Source organism: Sorghum bicolor, chromosome 6, assembly GCF_000003195.3.
Source record: "Sorghum bicolor cultivar BTx623 chromosome 6, Sorghum_bicolor_NCBIv3, whole genome shotgun sequence".
Lineage (NCBI taxonomy): Eukaryota > Viridiplantae > Streptophyta > Magnoliopsida > Poales > Poaceae > Sorghum > Sorghum bicolor.
In genome coordinates, this window is record NC_012875.2 from 57,677,907 (window position 1) to 57,699,373 (window position 21,467).

The 21,467-nt window shown below is 44.0% G+C and overlaps 3 protein-coding genes and 1 long non-coding RNA gene across 4 annotated transcripts; 3 read left to right on the plus strand and 1 right to left on the minus strand.

Annotated features, from left to right (window-relative positions):
• On the plus strand, positions 328–1,220 carry LOC110436256. The gene is made up of 2 exons (XR_002454065.1): positions 328–631; positions 748–1,220. It is a non-coding gene; the product is annotated as an uncharacterized LOC110436256 (long non-coding RNA).
• LOC8068455 lies at positions 12,661–13,632 on the plus strand. The gene is made up of 2 exons (XM_002447147.2): positions 12,661–12,996; positions 13,145–13,632. The coding sequence occupies exons 1-2, from the start codon at positions 12,894–12,896 to the stop codon at positions 13,282–13,284; spliced, it is 243 nt and encodes an 80-aa protein (XP_002447192.1). The 5' UTR covers positions 12,661–12,893; the 3' UTR covers positions 13,285–13,632.
• LOC8068456 (stress enhanced protein 2, chloroplastic) lies at positions 16,805–18,192 on the plus strand. The gene is made up of 2 exons (XM_002447148.2): positions 16,805–17,252; positions 17,384–18,192. Exons 1-2 carry the CDS (start codon positions 16,932–16,934, stop codon positions 17,651–17,653), a joined length of 591 nt encoding a protein of 196 aa, XP_002447193.1. The 5' UTR covers positions 16,805–16,931; the 3' UTR covers positions 17,654–18,192.
• LOC8068457 lies at positions 18,710–21,412 on the minus strand. Its single transcript, XM_002448572.2, has 10 exons — positions 21,161–21,412; positions 20,970–21,065; positions 20,695–20,769; positions 20,485–20,553; positions 20,251–20,327; positions 19,827–19,915; positions 19,623–19,752; positions 19,400–19,490; positions 19,228–19,293; positions 18,710–19,130 (listed from the first exon to the last, which is right to left on the minus strand). The coding sequence occupies exons 1-10, from the start codon at positions 21,293–21,295 to the stop codon at positions 19,011–19,013; spliced, it is 948 nt and encodes a 315-aa protein (XP_002448617.1). The 5' UTR covers positions 21,296–21,412; the 3' UTR covers positions 18,710–19,010.

Consider the following 21,467-nt stretch of genomic DNA (forward strand, 5'->3'; position numbering starts at 1 on the left):
AATGCAAAGTATATAGCTGCAGAAGTCATGATATGATCGTATCGTATCATGCTCTTGGTGCCATGGAACTATGGAAGCATTAATTAATCAACACATAAAGCTACCTAAATTAGTCAAGGCTTGCTTTGTTTCACGTACGGATCAAAGACACAAACACGATCGCTCGCCAGCTAACCGTGTGATTTGCGTGCCCGGCTGGTGTCAAAGCTGAAGCCGAAATTAAACCCCTCCACACGGCTGTGGGTGTGTCCGTTGCTCAATCACACTCGCCTCGCTCGACGCCTACAAATAGCCATTCGTCCGTGATCACCAATCACCAATATCTAGCTATCACAGTCAAAGGTACGTAACCACACCAACAAACCAGAGCTAGCTAGTAGTATATACTCTGGTTATAGCTAGCTAGCTGCTTCAATAGCTTCGCTGAGTAGCACCAGTATAGTGTTCTCCATTGCAACACACAGACGACCAGCTACTCGCTCGCTCCGATCCCATGGCCAGCTTCGCTGCTCAGCTCAAGGATAAATTCCTAGGAGTCATCTACCGTGTAACCGGCTGGAGCAGCGGTGGCGCCGGCGTTGGCAAGGATACAATACTGCCCGAGGAGCCCACCAAATTTGCTATCGTGCAGGTATATTTTCACGTCGGTAGCTACGTATTAGTAGACGTTCATGATCAGGATTCAGGTCCAACTATAGTAATTGACAATTCTGCTGTGCTGGATTATGTGTTGTTGTATGCATGCAGCCCGTTGAGGTCCGATCCAGAGGTGGCCAGCAGGAACCCGATGTGGATAACGGTGATCTAGGAGGGGCCAATTGATACTGGCCTTGCTAGCTTTACTGCTTGCATGCTTGCTGGTTGTCTCAACTCTCTGACAAAAGAACACATGTGCAACCAGAAAACGGCCACCAACCCAGAAACGTCGTAGCAACCATTCTAATCCCTATTACATTGCAGAGTTGACACAGCTCTTGAGACCTCCAAAGGCTAAGCAATTGATTGATCCGATCCTGATGAATCCAGATTCCACTTGATCCACGGTGCTAAGCTTGCTTGGTTCTCCACTAGAAGGACCACCCACTCCACTTTTTCCTGAATTTCTAGTTTGAACATCGGCAGCCAACTTTTCAGCATCCTTACCACCATAGCAAACACCTTTTTCATTCCACTCCATGGTACTCCCTAAAAGCATAAGGAATTACGTAATTTCCAGATCACCCAAATGAGTGAATGACTGCTGAAGTAACAATATTGCACACCGTATAACTTTTATTGGCTATCCACAAGGAGGCCACAGATTCAAAATCAGTTCCAACTACTTTGTTCAAACAACTAGAAATATACTCCCAAACATGGCTTGCTACACAGCACTGAAAAAACAAGTGTGTAATAGACTCTTTCTCATTACAGAACAAGCAAGTGAGATCATTCAGCTCTCTTCTTTTAGCTATGTTATTCCTGGTGAGCACCATATTGTTAGATAACAACCAGAGAAAGAACTGTACTCGTGGAGGAATGTTCAACTTCCAAACAACTTGCACAAAGGCCGGAATCACACCCCTATGATTAACTATAGCATATAAAATTGTACCGAATATTTGTAACACCCCAAAATTTGCAATTTTCCAAAATAGGGTAAATTGTTAAATTGTGCATTTTTGTGCCCATGAAATATAGGAAAAATAATATTTTTCTTTAAATTAAAATTTGCCATAGGAGCTAGCAACTTGTTTGAGCACGCATGTCCTTGCATTTGATTTATTGTGATGAGTGGTTTTGACTAAAGTTTAAAAAGGAATTTAAATTTGGTTTTGAAATGTGTTTTGTTTTAAAAAAAGGGAAACAGAAAATAGAAAGGAAAAGAATTTATCTCTCTCACTGCTCTTGGGCTCGGCCCATTCTTCCCCCCCCCCCCCCCCCCCCCGCGGCCAGCTTTCCCCTTCCCCCTTTCTCCTCTTTGCTCCGGCCCAGCGCCAGCTCGGCCCATCTCGCGGCCCAGAGGGATCAGCCCGCGCCGCGCACCTCCTCTCCCTTCGCCGCAGCGGATGACAGGCCGACCCCTCGCTCCAGTGCCACTGCCAGGTGGGGCCCAGCGGTCAGGGTCGTCCCCTACCTCGAGTCCGGCCAGGACACGAGCCGAACCGCGACCAAACCGCGCGCGATCCGCGCGAGCAGACCCTTCCCCGTCGGACTCTAGCCCCTTAAATACTCTCCTCGATGCTGCTAACCCTCCCAACTCGTCCCGAGCCGCAGCCGCCGCGTCAAACTCGCCCAAGTTCATCGCCGAGATCCACCTCGAAAGCAATCCGCCGCCGCGACGCGTTTTGGTCACCGTGAGTTCCTTGCCAAGCTTCTCCTCATCTTTGCGAAGTCGCCGAAGCTCTGGGTTCGCGGATTCATGTCTTCTACGCGTAGCTAACCAGCGCCGAACTTCCTACAGGGCCGCCGTCCGCCTCTCGCCGTCGGGAGCCCTAGCCGGCTTCGCTCCGCCCCGATTTTTGCCTCAGGTGAGCGCGCACTGAGCTCCTGAGCGACCCCGTGCTTTTGGTTCGCGCTCTACCGCATTCTATCACTGGATTGGCGAGCTCCGGCCGAGCTTAGCCATGGCGCCGCCGCGTCCTGTTCAACTCCGGCGGCCGCTCCCCTCTCTCCCTCCCCACGATCTAATCCCAACCGTCTGTTTCAAATCCGACGGCTCAAATCAAAAGATACCCTTTCGGCCGCGCCTTTTGCAAAAGAAACCCCCTGCTTTTTAAAGTTCCAACCCGCAGTCCAAAGCGCACTTTCAAAAATACGTTTTCTTATTTCGAAGGCGAATTTTCTTTTATTCAGATTCAGAATACGTTTTCACAAAATTACAAGTTTGCCACTGGTTTTATATTGCTCATAAAATATTCGTTTCAATTCCGTTTTGACTCGTTCAAATTGCGTTGGTTTTGTATTCAAAATATCTACATGTTAGTCTCACTGTTTTACAAGTTTGAAACTTTTTATTTTCGTGATCTTATTTAATTAATTGTTTTTCTAAAGAGAATCTTAGAAAATTCATATATTCTTCGTTTTAACTCCGTTTTGATCCGTTCAAATTTCGTTAGATTCGTTTTCGCGTAAACTATAGTCTCATGCTACTGTAGTATAAGTTTCCAACTTCTTAAATCTAAGCTTAGTTTTAATCTATTATTTTATTAAAGGAAATCTTAGAAAAATCATAACTTCTTCGTTATAGCTCCGATTTTCGTGATCTTTACGTCTGTGTGATCGTAGAGCGATGTAGTTTTGTTTTATAAACTTTTTATCTTTATTTGCTACTGTTGGTGTATTGTTCTAATTATAGGTTTGTTTTGCTTTGTATGATTGCCTCTGGATGATTGTTGTTGATGTGATGTCTGAGTTTAGTCGGTGAGCTTATACGTGGTGATCAAGAAGCAGATTGTGGAAGATTTGGAACTAAAAGAAGGATCTGAGTTTCAAGGCAAGTATAGCATGGGATCATCCTTGTTTCCTAATAACTTTAATCACACAATTCATATTGCATGTGTCTCCTTGATAAGGATTTCCTAGTATTGATCTTATACCTTGTCACCTATGGTTTTGCATTGGGTAGCTTATGCTAGTGCTCCACTAAACCATGATCTTGTAATTTGATTAATGGAATATGCAATAAACGTGACTTTTTAGCAACTTTGGAAAAGAGGGCTGGAGCATTGGGCTATCTCATGGTGCTCTAGTTTCTCTCCATAAGGACTTATCTGTATCTGACCATCCGGGACATACAGTACAACTGTGAGGGCTACATGGCTCTGGCTTTAGCTCAGTATGAGGACCTTTTCTAGCTTGTTAGTGGTTACCCTTGTGGCGCAAGTGGGGGATAGCAGACCGTGGATTCCTGCGGGTGAGTCACACGGACGGACTAACGAAACCTAGCGGCCCTAACTTGTTAGACGAACCTTTGAAAGGCTTCATAGTGAACCCTGCCGGTCTTCCTTGGTAGTGGGCTAAGAGGTCGACGGGCCTCGGGCGAAAGGGTAAATCATGACTCACAGTGAAAGTGTACAACCTCTGCAGAGTGTAAAACTGATATATCAGCCGTGCTCACGGTCACGAGCGGCCTTGGACCAATACAGAATAAATGATAACTAATGGCAAATTATTGAAGTTATTGTTGTTAATATGTTGTTTATGCTATTCTTTATTCACTTTACTTGATCATGAGTTTACTTTGGGACTTGACAACTTGATGCTACTCATATGCTAAAATTGTGATAACTAAAAGCTACATGCAGTAAAACCAGTGTCTAGCCTTTGAGCCTCATGAACCCTATGTTATTCTTGCTGAGTACGAGATGTACTTACGCTTGCCTTTACATTTTATTTGGATAAAAATCCCGGATGGGTACCAGCTTGCAAGTTGGAGAAGAGTTTAGGCTTGTGCTCAACCACTCAGTTGTCCCTGTAGATTTGGAGCTTTCGCCTGAAGAACGGAGTGTCTTTCCGCTGTTTGCTGACTAAGGTTATATCCTTTATACTAAGTACGTTATATATATAAGCATTGTCTATTGATATTACCCCTATTTGTGGCTATATGTGAGATTTGACTTCCTGGGCTCACATATGGTGTGTATCTGGTTTTGTTCTTAAAACCGGGTGCTACAATATTTTCCAGAAAAGCTATAAGTTCAAAGGATATGTCCTCCTCCTCATTGAGTTCAATATTCTCCACAGTTGCCCTTAATTCTTCCCACATACCCATAAGTCTCAAACACTTCTCCTGAAGGAGAGTCGCGGCTCTTCACCATTCCACACCTCCCTAACAGATTTTCCTTGTTGTTCATTGATAACATATATAGAGGCCAGAACAAAATAGCAAGAGGCAAGTATTAACCAGCCATTGATCTTCCTAAAACCTAATTTTACCTCCATTCCTAATCACCCATCTCACCCCTAGATGTGTTGCCTGCATCACCCAAATGACACCTTTCCAAAAAGGTGAAGTTCCTACCTCAGAGCAGCAAAAAAATATTTGGTTTCTTAGTTTTATATTTAAAATCAACAGTTTTTGTCCAGATAGACTTAGTATTAAGATGGTACCTAAAAATCCAAGAGCTTAACAAAGCCAAAATTCAAACTTCTTAAGTCAGGAATACCCAACCCCTCCAAAATCCTTTTCCTGGCCCATGTGTGTATTAATCATGTCAATATCCCATCTAGGAAATTTAATAACAGAAAGAAGATAAATCTAAGTACAATGGATCTCACAACTCGAAATCACAATACAATAATGTAGAAGCTCTCTGGAAAAATAGTGGCAGCAGTCAACAGGATTTGTCATCTGACACATGAGATTTGGGACAGTGAAACAACATGGCCAGGGTACGCTTAGCAGATATAAATAATGCAATAACTATTTGCTGCGGTACCAACAAAACAATTTTTCTGTCATCACTGATCACGCTCGTTGTTAAACTATTACTATTCGCTGCCCGAAAACTATACGTCGACCATATCGCAGCAGAGAATATTATGGCACCCGTAGCGGACAATAATTAACAAGTGAGCCACATCATTCTTTACACGTATAGTATATATAAACAAGTCAGTCATTGACTGACAACGAACGTGATCATCAGATCAGGACTTCAGTTGAGGTGCTCCGCCACCATGCATATGATATACATGCACAGTGATGCACAGCACCGAGAAATTCTGATTCCGTCGTTGTGGGTCCGAAAAGCGCGCGAAGCAGCGAGCAAGCGACTCGAATATCCCCACGCACGCACACGTGGGGCAGGGCACAGCCAACGCGTTCGGTGACTGGCCTCATCGTGTATAAATAGGTTGCTCCGTGATCGTCTAGAGCACACCACCACTGCTCGCCCTCATATATATAACTAGAGCTAGAAGCTTACTTGGACGATTAAGCAGCTGAGCTTAAGAATCCATTACCATTAGTTAGGAGTAAGCTACTAAGCTAGGTAAGAAGCTCCGTTTGTCGATCGATCACATGGCTAACTTCGCTGCTCAGATCAAGGACAAGTTCCTCGGTCTCGTCGATCGTGTCGCCGGCTATGGCCGCATTGGAGGTGAGAAGGACAAAGTACAGGAGCCCGCTAAACTGCACAGCGTCCAGGTAATTGTCTAGTTCACCTGCTAGCTAGTGATCAGATGAGTACACCAACGAACACTCAACCATCATGGATTACTGAATAATGACATTATTGCTGCTGGATTTGTTCTTGCTATTGCAGCGCGTTGAAGTTAGATCGAGAGGAGCAGAACCCGTTGTGGGAGAAGGATCGACGGCGGGGGCCAATTAATGCCGCCGGCCGGTTCTAGAGATTGTTGAGCATCCTTGCATGCGTGCAATAGAAGTTGGTAGCCCAGAAGACTGCGATGACACCTGCTAGTTTTCTGAACTCTGAATGTTTTACTCATAAAACATTTCTTTAATTTGTAGCTATATCTTGCAGTCTAAGAATGTTCCTTCGTGTTCTGGGTATTATTAGTAGTTCTTGTTGTAACATGCATGTAAGGTTAATAAAAACAGTGCTCAGTTGCAATTTTTATATCAATAATATACATTCGTGTCTTTCCCCTTGTGCTAGAACGAGCAAACAATAGCAAATGCGATTGGATTTTGACTTTATTATACTCGAAGAAAATGACCAGAGATTTTTTTTCCCCTAAAAAGCAACCGCAATGTTTAACAGGCTTGTATTTTAGGAAGCACAACAACTGAAGAAAAAAAGGCCAGACAAAATAAAAAAACAATACCACCATGACAACAGAACTCAAAGTGATAGTGTTCCCCCAAAAAAAAAGAAACTCAAAGTGACAGTCAGATTACTCAGATAACCATCACAACAACACAAATCGCAGACCTGCCCACACACCCTCCCTGGCTCCCTGCCGAGGGCCCTTGTTATCACACCAAGCCATCTATTATCGTTCAAATAGACAAGCTGTTGACGCAATGGCCGCAATAAACCACCTGTGAGACCCAGCCCATGGAACAAATTGTGGTTGCGCCAGGCTAGTGTAGCGCTACTTGTTCGTTTGGCTGATAAGCTGTAACAAAAAATACTGCTTGTTGATTTGTTGTGAGAAAAAAAAAACACTGTTGAATGACTGACAGATTCGGCTGATAAGCTCAAACGAACAAAGTTGACTATATCGTGAATTTAAGGTTCACCAGACCAGCTTAAATAGTCAGGCTAATGATGTGTAGTAACCTTTGGTTAACCGTTTTGTGTGAAGCAAGGATGAAAACACAAGCGGTTTGCTACGTAGGTGGGGCCCACCCCTCGTGGTTTCACGTTTCATTTTGTCTAGAAGCTTGGACAGGTTGTGCATGGCTCCAGAGAAGAGGGCATGGTGCCTAGGCCGGAGAACTGGAAATACGAATGGCGATCTTGAGCATATGGTCGGGTAGCTGGATGAGGTTCTCGAATCCATCGAGGGTGGGTGCATGTGAGACTCAACCTATGTGCCGAATTGCGGTTGGGCCAGGCTACTCAATCTTGAGAAATTGTCACGAGGACCTCAAATCCATTGTGAGGGTCGGTGGATGTAAGACCGAGACCATGGATGGAATGTGGTTGGGCTAGGCTACTATAGTGCTGGAGTTCCACCAACCCATCGTCAGATACATTAACATCTTGTTGCAGCAACACAACAAATTAAAGACCAAAGCCATTGCCACCATGCCTGGGCATCCATCGAACTAGAAATGATGAAATGGTTTAGAAGAAAAAAGATACTCTTGTTGAGCTTTGCATTATGCTTGTTGAAACAAAAAGGCACTTCAAACATACTGTTGTTTACAAGCTTCTCAAATTGGTGTTAAAGAAAAAAATAAGTGGTTGGTCTCTAAAAATACTTTTATTTTTAGAGATGGTTGGAAATTCCAGCCGTCTCTACACTTGTCTCTATGAAAAAAATTAGAGAATGTTGACAATGTTACCTGTTTCTAAAAACAGGTGCAACATAAAAAATCATAACTTTTCTAAATCAAGTCAAATGAAATCAAACTTTGTATCAAAGTTTTAGAGTTCGAAGAGATCTAGAACTTTGTAGTTCATGACTTTTCCATTTACAATCATTTATGGTCCTAAAATATATTTTAAGTTATTAGGTTTTGAAATTTATTTTTTGAAATTTGCAAATGACCTTTGCTTGAGACATGACCTAACCAAAGTGATCGTACTTGATGATATCTAAAACTTTTTATTAGGAGCTCAATTATTCATTGCAAGATTCGCTAAAGTGGATACAAAAGGATTGGATCACTCGCTTAGTCACAATCGATTTTGTGGTGGAGTGGTAGGTAAGCCTTAAGTTTGAATCCGAGTGTGTGTAATATTTTGTTTGTGTTCTGAGTCCAGCAGTGGACACCCAGCGTCCCAGCCCCCAGTCTTGATCCTTTCCTAACGTAACGTACCTATAATAAATAAATTAATACAGCACAGCACAGTGAATTAAAAATGAACAGAGCCTCACTCACCAACCGTGCACAAGATCTGCGTTGTAAACGAGGGATGATGATATATGATCCACCACGTGGATCTGAAAAGCACAAAAAGGCCTCGTTTCTGTTTCCTGATCCAGAAAAAGAAAAAGGCAGTGGCCTGAACTGAATATCCCTCAACTGCCCGTGGACTTTGTCTGGTAATGTCGACGCGTTAGTATTCAGCACTCTTGTACACAAACACACCCCAAAAAAGGAACAGAAGAAAAAAGAACGCTAGAATTGAAAGAACCAAACAACATTTTCTGTTCAGAGAACTATCAGCAGGCAATATAGCGAGCCTGTGTCAGCATTTCCGCTAGTGCAGGACACTTGACATGCATCATTAGGTCGTTCCAGCCAATTCTTTCAAAGAAAAATGAAGGTCGTTCCAGCCATAACGTAAGACAACGCCAGCAGCCTAGCAATAAATCAATGACGATTCAGGCTAGACACATTTAGACCGAAAACTGAGAGCCGAACCGAAGCAAACCTAGCCGTCGATTTTAAGTTTTTTGGTTCGATTTCGAACCGAAGCAAACCTAGCAGTTGATTTCTAGTTTTTTGGTTCGATTTCGGTTTTTGGTTCTCAAAAACTACGGTATTTAGCTCAATGTTCGATTTGTACATTCAACCGAACCGTAAGACCGAGCAAACCGAGGATTCATTGACTCCCTCTCTCTCGTTAGTCGCACCAAGGACTCCTTCCCTCTCGCAAGCGCACTAAGGCCCAGCTAACGGCCCACTAGGCCACTACCCACTCCTCTCGACTCCTGCGCTCTTCGCCTCTTCCCCCCACGCCACCCCTAGGCGAGCGAGGACAGACACCCAAGAGAGAGCGGCAGCCGGCAAGCCACTCCTAACCTACTCTCCAAGTACCATGTAGAGCTGCTAGAGCAGAGCAGAGCGGGCGAGGCAGCGAGCGCCGCAACGGGCGAGTGGCGGCATGGCATGGTGGCTGCTGTGAGCACCGGAGGGGACGAGCTGCGCGGCGGCGGCTGCAACTTTGCGAGCGGCGCGAAGGCGGGATCTGCGGCAGGATCAGCGGCGGCAGCGGGGTCTGCATGCAGGATCAGCGGCGGCAGCGGGGTCTGCGAGCAGAGGAACAGCGATGGGATCCTGTGCTTCTCGCTGTCCCTCTTCTCTAGTTCTGATGAGACCAATCGGTTTAACCAAAAATCGAACCGAAGAAACCTTGAAACCTAAACCAAAGTTTGTCAGTGTTTTCTTGTTTTCTACCAAACCGATCAGGTGCTTTCTAAAAATCGAAAATTTTTTGAAACCGGAAAAACCGAACTGATGTGTTGGTTAAAACCGATGCCCAGGCTGAATTATTGACGACCTCGGTCATGACACGATGGATAATCACGCCAGCCTAGCAGGCGTTCTGCAATCTGCATGCATGTCAACACACTGACGTGGAGCAGTGAACATTTCTGCCGGTCTTGGCTTCTTGGGCCCATTCCAAGAGTTGGTGACAGGTGAGAACACGCATCAGCTTAGGTATCACGATTTGTTTTACCAGTGAACAACGTCATGACATTTTTGTAAATCAACATATCGAAGGGTTTTTTTTGTTGCAATTTCTATAAAAAAATACATATATATTTATTTATTTAAAAATGAATAAAAATTCCTTCCTAGCAACGATTGCTGGTGTTGAGAACTCTGAACGTGTGCTACTCCCATAGACTAACCGCAGTGGTGGTGTGTATCAACGCCCAAATCATTGACACTAGCATATTTTCTTCGGCATCCATCCCGAATTTTTTTTATTTTTATTCTAAATTTAAAACATATTTCGAATTTGACCCGCTTATGAAAATATTTTTAAAACTAGGCCGTTTGGACCCGCCACCATGCATGGCAGGGCAAATGCATAGAACCCCGCCATGCATGGCGGCGGGATACTACCGCTGACGTGGCATGGTTCTGGGGACACCTGCTTACGTGGCGGGGTACATGGCAAACAGTACACCGCCACTCATCATGGCGGGTTGCAACCCGCCGTGCATCATGGCGGGGTGCTCCTGTCTGATAAAACGGCCCACCATCTCCTTTCTCTACGTTCCCTGGTGGCACTTTCGTTTATTTAATCTTTAGACGTATATTTCTAACTTCGAATAAATTTATTCAAAAATTAGATTTAAATATCTATCTAATAATACTAATTTTATATTATAAATATTAATAATTTTAATAAATATTTAATCAAAATTTTCTTATAAAAAACGAAAACAACAAATATTTAGGAATAAAGAGGTATACACTTGCCGGTACCCTGCTGCGCGCACTGTAGCACAGTACTGCAGCACAGCACAGTACAACTGCAGCACTGCAGCACTGTAGCACAGGGCACTGCAATACTGTAGCAAGCACTGTAGCGTAGCAGGTGCTATCTCTTCATTCCTAAATATTTGTCATTTACGCTTCTATAATAAAAAAATTTTGATTAAATATTTATTAAAAATATTAATATTTATAATATAAAATTAGTATCATTAGATAGATATTTAAATCTAATTTTTGAATAAATTTATTTGAAGTTAGAAATATACGTCGAAATCTAAAAAATATTTTAAAATTTTTTGGGAACTAAACAAGGCCGTGGTCACTCTGCGCATGCGATGCGCAGCGTGATCTTTCTTTCCACACATACACACTGTGACGCCTTGTTTAGTTCAAAAAATTTTTTAGATTTTAATACTGTAGCAATTTCGTTTTTATTTAATAAAAATTATCTAATTATAAAGTAACTAGGTTTAAAAGATTCGTCTCGTAATTTATAGGTAAACTGTATGATTAGTGCAATTTACAGACAATAATTATCACAAATAAACGAAAGTGCCATCAGGAAACACAAAGAAAGCAGGGAGTGGACTGTTTTGTGAGACATGGAGCACCCGCCATGATGCGTGGCGGGGTTGCATCCCGCCATGATGCCTGGCGGGGTACTTTTTGCCACGTACCCCGCCACGTGTTAGCCACGTCAGCATGTGTCCTCTAAATCATGCCACGTCAGTAGTAGTACCCCGCCGCCATGCATGGCGGGGTTCTGTGCATTTGCCCCGCCATGCATGGTGGCGGATCCAAACGGCCTAGTTTTGAAAATATTTTCATAAACGGATCAAATTTAGGCTAAAAATAAAAAAAAATCTCCCTAGCTGCAGTGTACAAATCAATGCTCAGAGCTTCTCTAGCTTTCCGGTTCCAAGTGGCTTGTCTTACAGCCTGTTCTGTTTCAGTATAATTGGCATGTAGTATGTGCTAGTAGTTCTTATTCTACTCCTCTGCTTCCCCAATATGATAAGCATGCAGTCTGATGAACCACGCTGGCCCAGTATGCACGCTGCCTGCAGCATGCATGTCACATTCATAGATGTATAGAAATAGAATAACGAGCGTTCTTGCCTGTTTCCACCGCGGAGAGTCGATCGAAGACAGGCAGAGGGACAAAAATCACGCGATTTCTCATGTGACCACAGATCAGCTGTAACTGTAAGAAAAACAACCTGATTACGCGTATCATATTTGAGACATATAGTAGTGCAAGTTGCTGATTAATTAGATGACTCTCTGTTACCCAAGTATTTACCGCATAAAGTAATGCCATTTGCAGGTCCATCGCTGTTAGTTCACCTCTCTTGTGAATTGTGATCACAGTATACTTTATTTGCTCTGCCAGCCATCGCACGCATCATGTCAGAAAGCAAGTAGGAGTATTATATGTATATGTACTACAGTACTATGCAGCCGAATGTTGAGAATGTTGATATGGCCAAACATGCAAAAACAAAATATGGCCTTATTTAGTTCCGAAAAGATTTCGGATGTCGATACTGTAGCATTTTTATTTGTTTATGACAAATATTATCCAATTATGGACTAATTAGGATCAAAAGATTTGTCTCGCGATTTCCAGCTAAACTGTGTAATTAGTTTTTGCTTTCGTCTATATTTAATGCTTCATGCATATGCCGCAAAATTCGATGTGACGGGGAATCTTGAAAACTTTTTGCTTTTTGGGGTTAACTAAACAAGGCCTATCAAGAATTTTGAACTAGAGAATGTTATCAAGAGCGTCAGCGTGATGGAGCTGCTCCTCAGTCCCCACTCGCCATCCTCGCGCGCGCGTGGGCTGGCACGCGTGGCGTCCGGCAAAGCTGACTCGTCCGGTGACCCGGCCGTCTATAAATTAGCTGCACGCTGATAGCGAGAGAACTCACCAGTGACAACTCGCAACTCAAAAACAGCAACACAAAGCAGTTGAGAGCTCAGCAAAGCGATAGCTAAGCTAGCTAGTAGTCGAAGCAGCTAGCGCTCAACTGTGTTGAGTGTTGCACAGATCCTCAAGCACCAGTGTTTAATTAGCCATCAGCTCCCTCCCATGGCCAGTTTCGCAGCTCAGGTCAGGAACATGTTCTTCGTGCTCGTCGAGCGCGTCACCGGCTACGGCGGCCACGCTGAAGACCAGAAGGATGCTTCATCAGGTAATAAACAACCAAATATATATGTCGTTCTGAAAAGTGAAAAGGCCAGTTGATAGTACTATAGTAAAGTATTTATGCGGTGGTGTAGAACTGTAAATAAAGGAAGTAAGAGGCTAATAATTTCTTCCCTCTCTTAATAATAATGTAGGTGCACAAGAGCCCACCAAGTTGACGTCTGATGTTTCTGAAACCGAAGAAGAAGAGGTGATTGCGGTACAGAACATTCAGATAAGAGCAAGAGGTGGCGAACCCTTTGTGCAAGGTGGCTCAATGCCTCAGGTTAATTAGTTAACACTGCGGGCTTGTAGGGATTGTTAGTTGCAGAGCCTCAGGTGATGATGATCTTCAGATGATGATGTGCCTCCCAGTGTTTCCAGCTTTTCAAGCAACCTGCATGGATGTGTGCCTCGATCGTCCTATTTAGTCGTTCCTTCTGATCAAATTCTATCGTTTAAGTTGTAATTCTAGTGTCCTATATACATGCATGCATGCATGTGTAAGCTTGCTGTCACGCTGTGTCGTCGTCGGCTCATGATTGACCTTGGTAGGTCGTTTATGTCATGTTCGTGGATCGATCAGAATTGTAGTGTTTGTTATTAAAGTGGTAAATCTTATCAGTCCACTCTTCAGCTTTAACTTTCAAGCAGTGAATTTTTCTCGAAGCTTCTGTTTTATTGGTGTGTGTATTCTAAATTTAACTAAGTTTATAGTAGAAAACGATATCAACAACATTTATAACTTCAAATGAATATCCTATTAAAATATACTCCCTAGCGGATTTTTTTTAGATAAAGGAATATCTATTTCAGCCTGCACATTCACGAGTGAATGCTTACAGCTTAAACATTACAAAAGTTGGGACATAATCTAGAATCCGCTAAGCGGCAAACTAGATAAAAACTTGGGCCCTAACACATGAGGGCAACCTAGCCATGACAAAGTCCAGAGCTCAGCTGAAGCGAGCAAACTGACCACAAATCTAAACCTACTCCCTAGCGGATAAAATCAGTTATATGAATATTCTGACAACACTAAGGGTACATTTGGCACGGATTCAGATTATTGTAGAAACAATAACATTTCAGAGATTCAGATTCACTCAAGAAATATTTTAGATGATGAATTAAAAAATATATTTTGTAAGATCGTTTGGCTAGTAATAATAATTCCACATCATCATGAATGCAAGGCGCCGCCACATCAGACATTCCAACGGCATCGATGGTGGAGGCAACTTTTAGAAATGCGGTCGCTCGGTCCGTGAGGTCCATTTTTAATCATGCATGCATCGTGCTCACCCAGTGGATAAGACATGCTTGTCTCCCCATGCACTTTGCTTGTCTCGAGGCCATCTCACGGGGATGGGGCCAAGCCGATCAAGTACAATGGCAAATAAGACATTTCCCATGTGCGTGATCAGGCCATATATACTTAAGTAATAAACTTAACAATGCAATTTTGTTGGTTTATTGCTGATCTGCGCTAGCCATTTGCATCATAAACGGAACAACTGGATCTAGACATTGTTTCGCACAACTCTCTTTGAGCCTCATTTCATATTTGGGTCATCAAAAATCATCAAGCTCTATATTTTAATGCAAAACTCATTCGTAGAGACTGGTGAACGCACCATCTCAACCAACAGGCCTCTATAAATCGACATCTACGGAGACGGGACAACTTTTTCCACCTCTAAAGACTTACTCTCTCGATCCCAAAAAGAGTACCGTTTTAAAATTTCAAACGTCTTTTTGATCATTCGTCTTATTCATTTTTTTTGCATAAATATTATATATTTTGTGAAGACTTATTTTATCATTAAAGATACTTTACTAATGATTTATTTATTTCATAATTTATAAAAATTTTTGAATAAAACGAACGGTCAAACATGATGTGTAAAAGTAAAAAAAGTCACTCTTTTTGAGAAGGAGGGGGTACTAAAGAAAATCAAGAACACCACTAAGCCACTGTGCTCTTTGCCAAACATGATGTGTAAAATTAAAAAACGTCACTTTTTTTAGACGGAGGGGGTACTAAAGAAAATCAAAAACACCACCAAGCCACTGTGTTCTTTGCTCCTCATCACTATTGCTGTCTATGGGTCCTTTCCCTCTTCCTCTCTTCCAAGTCCGAAGGCGACATGAAGTGGAGTAGACCCATCTTTTGTTTACACAGCAGTTCTTTAGATCTAATTTGCTTAGGTTTAGTCTAAACAAATCTACCTAGGAAATCAGATATTTTTTGGCCAAAATCTTCTTATTTATAATGATTTCGACGATTGCCATGATTTAGTCATCGTTGCAGCCTTGCAGGCATTGATTTCATCAGCAGACAACTAATTTGTAGCCATTATCTAAAGGGACGCGGTGATCCTGGACAGTCCCACCAAAGACATTGACTTCGGGTCCCTGATGGTCATAGAGAGGAAATCAAGGACTGAAGGTGATAAATCTACAGTCTATGTTCTACCCAACAATGCAACTGTCAACATTTTTTCATCGATTCAGATGTGTTTTGGACTGGTCTAGAACATTTGATCTTGTAATATGTCTAATGTTTTAGAATTGATCATTGTATTCAAATGCACTTTGGGTTTGGTGTTCAAGGTGTCCTGTTCTCCATCGAGAAAAGTCATTAGGAAAGAAGATGGACGAATCTGGAATGGAGAGGAACGAGTTAATATATTATATTAGTACTCAATTAATAGAGGTGGACACATTAAGACGCCCATCTAATATGTCTACCTCTATTAATCGAGGGTTAATAGAGGCAGATCTTTCCCATATGCGTCCTTTTCCACTTTCATCATAGATGGTGTCCATTTGTGTCCGGCTATATTAATCTAGACAATAATCTTCTAAAATCGATTGTATAGTAATGATGATTGTCTTCGGGGGGTCTTCTGCGGTAGACTTCACATGCATCTCTGCTTGGGGCAGTTTAGTCTGGTACTCTGGTTCTTGATCCTTGGGATGCTATGTTTTCCTTTGCTTCGGGTTTCATATCATATCATCACATGATTGTACCTATGTGGTATGTTTTTCTTTTCATGATAGGTAAGTTGTGCATTATGCTGCAAAAAGCTTGCAAACGTGAAGAGATAGCAAGGCAAGACAACTTGGACACCTTGATATAACCAGTTGATAAATGATAATTTCTGGACAAGAACTAGTTGATATAGCTCAATCAACTTGTTGCAGTAGTTTGAATGTAGGCTTGTAGTTATAGCTATAAACAATATTTTTTGTTTAAAAAACACGTATTTCGATTCAAAAATTTGCATATGATAATCATGGTGATGAACGGTACTCATCACCAAATCGGACGCAAGGCAGAAAGGTGTGCGGGGACCGGAGAACCGTCGGATGCCGACCGGACGGCACGGAAGGGGTCCATGATCCTGTACCGCCGATAGCAACGCCTGTGTCCGAGAACCCACGCCCCCCACCCACCGGCCCCACTCCGGGGTCTCGCCGAAGGCGAAGCAGCTAGCGGTGGCGTGGGCTGCTGGAACACACAGGAACGCGACAATCTCCACGGCTGGCTGCTGGAACACACGGGAACGCGACAATCTCCACGGCTGGCGGCTGGCGGATGGATCGGGGGGTCCTTTCACCACCAGCCAAGCGCACCCGCGCGACGTGTCGGCCTACAGGCGTCTCGCCGCGAGTCCTCGGCAGCCTCACGACTCACGAGGCGGGCTCGGCTTTACCGGGCGGTGAACGGCGCGCGTCGTTCCCGCCACTCGCTGTCCCTGCCTGACTTTCAAAAAGGGTGGCGTGTCACCGCCTGGTTACTCACAGTTATAGTAGACTCACAGTCATAGATCCCCGTGGCGGATTCCAAGAACCCAAGTGAATCGCGGCTCGTCAAGTCCGGCGGTGCCGTCCAGAGAGCTAGAGCGCTAGAGCTAGAGCACAGCTATCCCCGCCATGGCGGCCGCGGCGCGCGCGATCATCTGCGAGCTGGCGCCGCAGAAGGTGTCGTCGTCGACGGCGTCGGGGCCCGTGGCGCCGAAGAAGCGCGACGCCGGGACGAAAGTGGTGCTCCAGCCCCGGCTCTGCACGCTGCGGTCGTACGGCGCCGGCAGCGGCGTGGTGACGCGGAGGATTCTGGCCGGGGAGGAAGACGGAAGCGGAGCCGCCGACTCGGGCGGCTCCGCGGCGTCACCGTTCTTCGCCTCGCTCGCCGACTACATCGAGAGCTCCCGCAAGAGCCAGGACTTCGAGACCATCTCCGGCCGCCTCGCCATGGTGAGTGACTGATGAGGCCCCTCTGGTCTGGCCTCTGCTCTGCTCTGCTCTGCTGCTCTCCGTACACAGAGAGTACACGTCGCATCCATGGTTAAATTAAACGTCGCGTTGCTGGTGCTGCTCATTTGCAGCTGGCGTTCGCGGCGGCGGTGGCCGTGGAGACGACGACGGGCAGCTCGCTGTTCAAGAAGCTGGACACGATGGAGATCGAGGAGGCGGCGGGGGTGTGCGTGGCGGTGGTCGCCTGCGCCGCGGCGTTCGCGTGGGCCTCCAGCGCGCGCAACAGGATCGGTCAGATGTTCACGCTGGGCTGCAACGCCTTCGTCGACTCCCTCATCGACAACATCGTCGAGGCGCTCTTCTCCGAGGGCGAGCTGCAGGACTGGTCCGACGACATATAAACAAGCACATATGCACACATATAGAGATTAGCAGATAGCCAGATACTGTAATAGACAGTACGTATATACATATAGTCAAGTATTTATAGTAATTAAGTAGGTGAAGCTGTTAAGTGAGATCCACGCATTTCTCGCAAGCTTCGTTGATCGTTGCAAAACGGCAAGGAAGTTGTTCTGAATCTTTCAGAGATGGATCCTGCTCCTGCAAGGGTGTTCTGTGATGAGAGAGTTCTGCAGTCTGCGTAGGAACACAGGCAGGATATCTCGCAGTAGTCAGGGGGTTCTTCATGGTTGTGAAATATGCAGGTCTCTTGGGAGAAATAGTGTGCTGGGGAGGATTAGCCCCTTGAATTAACTGTACCTACTACTAGTACTAGACATATACCAAGTGTAATTAGAGAATGAAGCATGTAATCAAAACTATGTACTATGCATAAAGAGTGTAGTTAGGAGTCAATTAAATCTGGAGTGTTGACTCTTGACATTATGCCACATGGAGTGGAGATGAAACCCTATACACCGTGCTTCTTTTTGTGTCCCTTGCTCCATTTCTATGTGTCTGACAGTATTCATGTGTCTGAAGAAATACTTTATGACTTAAAAATTCTAGAGAAAAATGCAGTACACAATATGCATAGTAACACTTTGTAAATATGAAGTCTATCTAGCATCTTGCAGTATGCACTTGCAACTTTGTGCGATTGGAACCGGACTATATATGAAAACAAAGACAACAAAATTAAATCCATCATTCAGTATTCATCAGTTACAACTTGAAGCGAGGTGGGTGGTCCGGTCCTCATCAGTTACAACTAGGACTTCTCGCGGACCTCAAAGATCAGTACTCTCTCCATTGCACACTCATCTAATAGGATTCCAATTTTTTAATCTTTAACTATCACTTATTCAAAAAATCTGTACATTCCACCGTACAAATTCATTGTTATTGGATTCATATTTGAAAACACTTTATTTTATAAATGTCCAATTCATAGTATGAATAATACAGGATACAAGATATTAGTGGTCAAAGTGTGGTGTTGGAGAGGGCAATCGTGCCTTATACAAAAACAAAATATGGGAGTAATATTTGTGCCACACGTGTAGTAAATGGCAGCAGATTCGGACATTGTTTTTGTCATTATGTAAATTTCCTTTGCTTTCGAGTACTTGAATTCCCTGTGATCTGAGTTTCTAATGTTTACAGAAGTACAGACGACGATGACTAGGATCTCTCCTTCCTACGCCTCGATCCCCTCCTCCACCTCATTCCTCAACGAACCAACAACAGTAGTAGTCAGAAGCGGTGAAACAATATCAAGTCCAGTGATGCTAGTACACTCAGGTTACATTGTGATCAGGATGCATTCTCTATTGCTTCAATGCACCCCAACACGCTTGCCTTTTGGGACATCGCTGACATAAGCGCTTCATGGGCTGCCTTATTGTTCTTCAGAAGTGATGCAGCAAATAGGACCTGAAATTGCCAAAATAACGGCGGCATCGGTCAACATTTAGGCTATGGAATGGTTATATGCTTCTATTAGGTCAGGAGAGAGGGAAGGATAACTCACTGCCCATCTGGTAAGGTTTTGTTGTTGATCTTTGCTTAGTTGCGGCTTAGTTCTGTTTATGAACCTCTACAAGCAAACAAACAGGAAATTCTTCAGATGCAGTTTTCTAAAGATATAGCGAATATGTCATAATATAGAACTGTTGAGGATATGATTATAGCTCTTAAAGCACCTGAAGGGTGAAAAGATCTGCTGATTGACCTACAACTTTGTCATATTGTAGACCTTCAGCAGCCAGCCCTGCCATTGAAACTACAGCTAACCTGAGAAAGATATGTATCAGTAGCTTGCATGTTTGTTTAATCCTGGTGACATTTTTGTAGGTGTGCGGTGCAAATATCAACATTACACTATGAACATAGATTACAGGTATGGACAGGTAAAAAAACGGTTACCTGTCTAGTTCCTTTCCATCAAGTTTCCCACTGTATATTAGCTTTTGTAACTGCTCATCTATCAAATTAACATGCTCCTTTCCGATGTCCAAAGAATATCCAAGGATAGGTAGGCCAATCAAATAGGCGACTGGATTTTCATAAAACTTCCATTCAGAAAATTCCTACTGCAAATATAATCTTGCTAGGAAAATAATCACATACCTAGGAAGTGGGCAGCTTCATGCCTAGCTATTCTCTCCTGATAGTCAGGAAAGACCGTAGAAAATGCTCCAATTGCTGCTTGCAGAAGACTACAATGATGGTATGCATAATTAACATGGGTTCATAATTAATATGCAACATATTTACATGGCGCATGGAGGCATTGTTTTTACAGATACAATATATCATGTTAATAGTAAAATAATGCATTGAATCGAATGAGCAGTCTTCATGCTTGATTTTTTTTTCTTATTAAGATAGGCTAAGTTATCTGAGGGCACTATTGTTGCCTTATTCATGTCTAAGAAAACTTTGCTCCAGGAGATGATGTAATTTTTGATACGGATACATCTGTGTAAGGTCACAGAAAAGATTATGCAATTGAATCGCTCTTCCAAACTTGCACAGGTGAAGAAACACGTACCCTGGAGCAACGCTTCCGACAGCCAATACGATCAATGAAATGCTTCCAATCAAGTAGGGAACAAAGAAGCCCCAATCCTGGCAGAGATAATTGTAGAAGATTCATTAAATCTTTAATTCCTTTTCATTTAGATGTCGAGATCACAATCAATTTTGAAGGTACCCCATGATTCAAGTCCTCTATGCTCATCTTATCTGAAAGTACATAGAGCAGGTGTCATGGAAATAGTAATACCCCAGGGAGCTGGCCTGCAAGGACGGCTAAGAATCCAGTGGTACCCACAACTGTAAACAAAAATGCCGCCTGCATTAAAAAAAATGCAGGATTACACTCCGAAAAGCACGGATATTTAGCCCTGAACGATGCTACATTTGCCTCAGCTAACAGGAGAACAACAGTTCAATTATGAAAGACTGGAACTGTGGAACAAGCAACAACACTCACATCATTTCTAACACTTGGAATTGCTAGATTCTCAGCATTCTTGATTCCAAGGGTAGTGAGCTCCCGCAGAGATGTCTGTTCCAGTTCAGATTCAGAATGCAGGCTCATCAGTTAGAATCAATCAGAGCCAGACATCAGTTAAAAGAAACAACGATCAAAGTCTACATGATGGTTGCATTATGAAAATTGCACGAGCAAACGCATGACAGGATTATGCATCGTCCTGCAAACACGAAGTGTTCGATCATCGATGCCTGAGAAGACAGAGCACTGACCGTGCGGCGCGACACGTAGGGCTGCGAGCTCCACCGCTTGGCCCATCCGAGCTCTCTGAGCTGGTCCAGCGCCTCCTTAACATCATCGCTGCTTTTCTGCAGCAGCACCCAAACCCAACTCAAATGCATCAATCATATCACCAGGTTGCTTGCCAGCCAGTCAAAAAGACGGTGCTGCGACTGTCGCTCACCTTGTCGATGGCGGCCTGCAGACCTTTAAGGTCCACCCCGGAGGCCGCCGAAGACGAGGCTGCCGCGGCGCGCCACCGGCGGCGCGGCCCGACGGAGCTCGCGGTGGGCGCGACGAGCACGGCCACGATCGCCATTGGCTCCCCCTGCGCGCGCGGTTCTGCGGCCGACCGCCAACGGTAGGGGATAACACAGTTCAGAGTCTTTCGTCGTGATCTTCTGAGGCGTAGATTTCGTGCGTCGCTGAACGCGCCGTCGTGTCACCTCCTGCGCGGCTGCGCTCCCGGCGTGCTTTCCGTTGCGACACGC

Bases quoted from the DNA above. Each gene is read 5' to 3' on its own strand.
- LOC8068457 (XM_002448572.2), bottom strand. From the start codon at position 21,295: ATGGCGATCGTGGCCGTGCTCGTCGCGCCCACCGCGAGCTCCGTCGGG. The intron at 21,066-21,160 runs GTGAGCGACAGT...GTGCTGCTGCAG, and splicing joins TGCAGGCCGCCATCGACAAG to AAAAGCAGCGATGATGTTAA. The intron at 19,491-19,622 runs GTAACCGTTTTT...TATCTTTCTCAG, and splicing joins GATGGAAAGGAACTAGACAG to GTTAGCTGTAGTTTCAATGG.
- LOC8068456 (XM_002447148.2), top strand. From the start codon at position 16,932: ATGGCGGCCGCGGCGCGCGCGATCATCTGCGAGCTGGCGCCGCAGAAG. The intron at 17,253-17,383 runs GTGAGTGACTGA...GCTCATTTGCAG, and splicing joins TCTCCGGCCGCCTCGCCATG to CTGGCGTTCGCGGCGGCGGT.
- LOC8068455 (XM_002447147.2), top strand. From the start codon at position 12,894: ATGGCCAGTTTCGCAGCTCAGGTCAGGAACATGTTCTTCGTGCTCGTC. The intron at 12,997-13,144 runs GTAATAAACAAC...ATAATAATGTAG, and splicing joins CCAGAAGGATGCTTCATCAG to GTGCACAAGAGCCCACCAAG.